Source organism: Littorina saxatilis, linkage group LG6 (assembly GCF_037325665.1).
Source record: "Littorina saxatilis isolate snail1 linkage group LG6, US_GU_Lsax_2.0, whole genome shotgun sequence".
Classification (NCBI taxonomy): domain Eukaryota; kingdom Metazoa; phylum Mollusca; class Gastropoda; order Littorinimorpha; family Littorinidae; genus Littorina; species Littorina saxatilis.
The window spans coordinates 41,137,370-41,143,302 of record NC_090250.1 but is presented as its reverse complement, the minus strand read 5'-3'; the positions used below and the strand labels follow the sequence as shown (position 1 = coordinate 41,143,302).

Sequence of the window (5,933 nt, the reverse complement as noted above, 5' to 3'; positions counted from 1 at the left end):
TGTGTGTGTGTGTGTGTGTGTGTGTGTGTGTGTGTGTGTGTGTCTGTGTCTGTGTCTGTCTGTGCGTGTGTGTGTGTAGAGCGATTCAGACCAAACTACTGGACCGATCTTTATGAAATTTGACATGAGAGTTCCTGGGAATGATATCCCCGGACTTTTTTTTCTTTTTTTCGATAAATACTTTTGATGACGTCATATCCGGCTTTTTGTAAAAGTTGAGGCGGCACTGTCACACCCTCATTTTTCAATCAAATTGATTGAAATCCAAATTTACCATTCATCTTATTCTACATCATTTCCTGATTCCAAAAACATATAAATATGTTATATTTGGATTAAAAACAAGCTCTGAAAATTAAAAATATAAAAATTATGTTCAAAATTAAATTTCCGAAATCGATTTAAAAACAATTTCATCTTATTCCTTGTCGGTTCCTGATTCCAAAAACATATAGATATGATATGTTTAGATTAAAAACACGCTCAGAAAGTTAAAACGAAGAGAGGTACAGAAAAGCGTGCTATGCAGCACAGGGAAACCACTATTGTACCGCGCTGAACAGGCTCGTCAGTTTCACTCCGTTATGCACAAGCGGCGGACTACGGTCATTGTGAAAAAATGCAGTGCGTTCAGTTTCATTCTGTGAGTTCCACAGCTTGACTAAATGTAGTAATTTCGCCTTACGCGACTTGTTTTTGTAATGCCATCACAGTTGACAATCTTCCTCTGTTCACTTGCCTCATGATCGGAGAACAGCAAATAGTGGCATGTCCTTTGTTTAGCCCCTCCCCCCCCCTGTTGTGTTTGTGTGTGTGTGTGTTTGTGTGTAAGTGTGTGTGTACGTGTGTGTGTGTGTCAGTGTATGTGTGTGTGTGTGTGTGTATGTGTGAGTGTATGTGTGTGTGTGTGTGAGAGTCTCTGTGTGTGTGTGTGTGTGTGTGTGTGTGAGCGCGCGCGTGTTAGTGTGTGAACCACAACCTCCACTTCTTCCACATCCACACAAAATAAAATCTTTTAAAAATCACAATAACACAAGAAAGGCCACTGCGAAGAATGTATTCACTGGCTAACAAACAAAAGCAGACCCGACACACAAACATTGGAAAGGAAGAGTTCGCTCAGTAGTATCCGCCCTTCTTGCCATAGCCGTAGCCGCCTCCGTAGCCGATACCGCCGATACCTCCCAGAAGACCCTTTCCGTAGCCAAGACCACCATAGCCGCCATAGCCAAGACCGCCGCCATAGCCGCCGCCGTAGCCGAGACCGCCTCCATAGCCACCATAGCCCTGAAACATGGCGAACATGGTTAGATATACGATATCGATAGCGGTGCCCTTAGGAGTATTTTTTTCATTGCTGTTATGAGTGACGCACGTGAGATGCGACAGAATGTTTACGTGACGCTTTTTCTCTCAATATTTGCATTATGACGTCTTCTCGAATTTTGTTTGTCAGAGGTTTTACTTGAGAAGAGAGGACCAAGAAAAGACATCTTTTTTAAACAAAAACAAAACATGACTCTTTCGAAATATGGAAAAGACGTGATAAAGTGAATATTAGCGTCACGTAAAAATTCTGTCACTTTTTCTGCATGTCTCCCGGGAAAGTGACAACGAATTTCGAGAACGAAGTTTTTCTCGGTAGCTTCAACATAGCAGTATACAATTAATTGTAACGTCACCTCCAGGCTATGTATGTATCGCTATCGATTAAGAAAGCATAGTTTTGTCCTGCTGGATTGCATGGATATTTTGAAGCCCCAAAAATAAATGATACAAAAACAAAGAAGCATAACAAAATATAAACAAACAAGTAGCAAATCTATGAAGGAAGAAATACAACAGATAACGACTCAAAGACTCAACAATCACAAATCAATCAACCAAATCGAACAAACCTTTAAACAACAATGAGGTTTGTTAAACCTGTGACATCAAATCGTTAAAGCTGTGAATACAAAAACACACAAGCAGCTCGACAAAAACAATAAACAGTCGCACAAACAAAGCAAACACACTGACCTTGCCGCCATAGCCAACTCCAGCACCCTGAATAGAAGATAAGTAGAAGATGAAGCAACTGATTACACATTCTACACAGCTACACTGGGAAGATGTCCGACAAAAGGTCCGCCAACATAAACATGCCAGTACTGGGTAATGTGTGACAGATGCCATGCAAATAAAACAAGTCGCGTAAGGCGAAAATACAGCTGTCGAACTCACAGAATGAAACTGAACGCAATGCCATTTTTCAGCAAGACCGTATACTCGTAGCATCGTCAGTCCACCGCTCATGGCAAAGGCAGTGAAATTGACAAGAAGAGCGGGGTAGTAGTTGCGCTAAGAAGGATAGCACGCTTTTCTGTACCTCTCTTTGTTTTAACTTTCTGAGCGTGTTTTTAATCCAAACATATCATATCTATATGTTTTTGGAATCAGGAACCGACAAGGAATAAGATGAAAGTGTTTTTAAATTGATTTGGACAATTTAATTTTGATAATAATTTTTATATATTTAATTTTCAGAGCTTGTTTTTAATCCGAATATAACATATTTATATGTTTTTTGGAATCAGCAAATGATGGAGAATAAGATAAACGTAAATTTGGATCGTTTTATAAATTTTTATTTTTTTTTTACAATTTTCAGATTTTTAATGACCAAAGTCATTAATTAATTTTTAAGCCACCAAACTGAAATGCAATACCGAAGTCCGGGCTTCGTCGAAGATTACTTGACCAAAATTTCAACCAATTTGGTTGAAAAATGAGGGCGTGACAGTGCCGCCTCAACTTTCACGAAAAGCCGGATATGACGTCATCAAAGACATTTATCAAAAAAAAGAAAAAAACGTTCGGGGATTTCATACCCAAGAACTCTCATGTCAAATTTCATAAAGATCAGTCCAGTAGTTTAGTCTGAATCGCTCTACACACACACACAGACAGACAGACAGACACACACACGCACATACACCACGACCCTCGTTTCGATTCCCCCTCGATGTTAAAATATTTAGTCAAAACTTGACTAAATAAAAAAACAAACGAAGCAAGTTTCAGGGAAGCAGTCACACAGACAAGCAGATGTTCCAACCATTGATCATCAACGAAACAAACGATAAGCGTTCCAACCTAAATTGAATTTGATAAGAACCAAAAGAAAGAGAGAAAGAAAGAAAGCAAGCAATTGCAAGAAAGAAAGAGACAACCCCAATTACTTTCACGAGATTCTTCTCTTTGATACCCGGACATGCTACAAATAAGAATGAAGAACTTTAACACAGAGCCAAGATAAAGACAACAATTAAAAATAAAGTAGGCACAGTATATATATATATAAAAAAAAAAGGAAGAAACCTAACGCAGAGAAATAACAAAACAAAATGTCGAAAGACGTGAAGAATCTTAAATGCACACTCCTTCCGAGTTCTGCTCACCGTCTTATATCTGGGGAGGCTCTTTCATGGGAAACTCCCCCCACCCCCCCCCCCCCCCCCCCCTGCTTGTTCAAATACTAAAAATAAACCACCTGGATGATATCAATGCAAAGAGGGAATTTTTTCATGAATTCAGCCACAGGAGGCTTTTTAGGAATTATTTTTCAAAGCAAAATTCTCCTCAGTTAGCAATCAGACTGTTGATTTTTGGTATATGCCCATGGGGAGGAGTGTGCCTTTAACACAGAGCAATAACAATGGGGAGGGTGGATACATTTAAAGCCAAGCTACAAGCAACACTTTTGAAAAAAAATGCCACACTGACCTTGCCGTAGCCGCCATAGCCGCCGAAACCGCCGTATCCCAGACCCCCGTAGCCCCCGTAGCCGCCAAGACCGCGTCCATAGCCGCCGCCATAGCCGCCGCCGTAGCCGCCGTAGCCACCGTAGCCGCCATAGCCGATATTACCGGCAAAAGCTCCGACCAGGAGGCAGCAAAGAACGGCGATGGTACCCTGCTGTAAAACACAAAGCAAAGAAAGCGTGTAGGATGGTGTTTGAGGGAGACTGAGGCTGAATTTTATTTTACAAGGATACAGATTTAAGGCTAGGCCTTTTCTCCCAATCTGTCCTTGGGACGACAAACACACAAAACAACAAACCTATCAATTTAAACTAAAACAGAAACACTAAGAGGTTATAAGGAGAGATTAGGAGTGGGTGACGGGTGGGGGAAAGAAGGGAGGGGGGGCGAATGAAAGAGGGGGCGGGGGAGAGTGAGAGAAAGAGATAAAGAGACAGCAAACAAATGTAAAGAATATTTTCAAGCACAGACAGTCAATGTTACGCGGTTTGCAGAAGTGGCATGGCATGACAGGGCAACAAAGGGAAATGTATGAGTGAAAAGTACGCCTGTCGGTTTTTAATAAAAATCTTAGTGGACATCACGCTGAAATAATGGTAACTACAGTGAGAGGAAAATGATAATAACCGAAGCGTATCCTGACAGTTTTGTAAAGAGATGCCTTTCTTTGTACAACAAAAAAACAAAACAAAAAACAAAACAAAATCCTGCGCTTAGAACTGTACCCACGGAATACGCGCGATATGAGCCTCATATTGATTGATATATACAGCAAATAGAAGGTACAATTTTAAATAGAGAGAGAGAGAGAGAGAGAGAGAGAGAGAGAGAGAGGGAGAGAGAGAGAGAAAGAGAGAGAGAGAGGGAGAGAAAGAGAGGGAGAGAGAGACGGATAAGAAGGAAAGAGGGAAAATAAAAATAAAACTATGGCAAAGGAAAATACGGAAGGAATCAGAGAAAATAAGTGAAAAAATGCGAACTAAAAAAACCAAACAAGGCAAAATGAACGGAGAAAAGAAAAATAACAAACAAACAAACAAGTAAACAAACAAACAGATCAAAATATAGAAATAAAGAACACTAAGGTGTGTGTTTCAAAGACAGTTGGATCGAGTTTTAAAAGATAATTCCATCACGGGAAGGGAAACTAACGCGAAAAGCAAAACAAGAGAAGAACCGAAGCCTTCAAAAAACCTTTGTCTAAAGTTGAAGAGTATGTGGTTATGCTTCAGAAGGAGGCAGAGACCAACAACAACAAAAGGGAGACAACTGTGCATGCAAAGTTAAAACTAGTAGAACATTCTATCTCAGTAACGGAAACTGAAGGCTAAAACTAAAACAAGAAAAGAACTAATGCCTTCAGAAGGACAATTTATCAAAAAAAGAAGATGCCTTACAATGATGGCGAGAGTCAGTAGTCTTGTTTCACAAGCAAAAACAAAAGCATACAAAAACAAAAAAAGAAGTGAAGAACACTTTACTGCTAAGAGAGCTGGTAGAGAATTCTACCCCAATAACAGACATTGAGGAAAAGTTAGAGTAAGAGAATAACTGAACAGTTTTCAGCTGAAGAAGATATCTTACCATGATGACGAGTGGTGGTTTTGCTTCAGCAGCAGAAGACAACGGCGGAAGAAGCTGAGGAAAGGCGACTTGCTCCTGTCTGCTCCCTCTGGGCCTTTTTATCCATCCCTGAGTCTTGCTCGTAAACTTTTACTGTCATTATCTATTCCGCTCCTCGAGCGTTTTCCGTGCTCCTAGAATTTACTGCGGGATTTAAAACCGCCGCTACTATTTGACCTGTGCCCCCCCCCCCCCCCCCCCTCCCCGCGGGTTAGGGGGAGTCCCATATTGGTTGGGACGAGAAAGAATTTACCCGATGCTCCCCAGCATGTCGTAAGAGGCGACTAACGGATTCTGTTTCTCCTTTTACCCTTGAGTGTTTCTTGTATGGAGTGGGGTCAGTGTTATTTGTGGGGATTTTGGTCAAGCAGTGTGTGGGATCGAGATGTTGGGTCCTTTGTGCTGGAAACATGCATTCTCCCTGTGGGGTAATATATTGTAGGCTACTACGTTGCGGGCCCCTGGAGCAAGTTTTTGATTGGTGCTTTTGTGAACAAGAAACAG

At 41.0% G+C, this 5,933-nt stretch overlaps 1 protein-coding gene across 1 annotated transcript; it reads right to left on the bottom strand.

Annotated features, from left to right (window-relative positions):
- Positions 1-1,041: 1,041 nt before the first annotated feature.
- On the bottom strand, positions 1,042-5,549 carry LOC138968188 (neuropeptide-like protein 31). The gene is made up of 3 exons (XM_070340738.1): positions 5,391-5,549; positions 3,769-3,960; positions 1,042-1,287 (listed from the first exon to the last, which is right to left on the bottom strand). Exons 1-3 carry the CDS (start codon positions 5,391-5,393, stop codon positions 1,120-1,122), a joined length of 363 nt encoding a protein of 120 aa, XP_070196839.1. The 5' UTR covers positions 5,394-5,549; the 3' UTR covers positions 1,042-1,119.
- Positions 5,550-5,933: the final 384 nt, after the last annotated feature.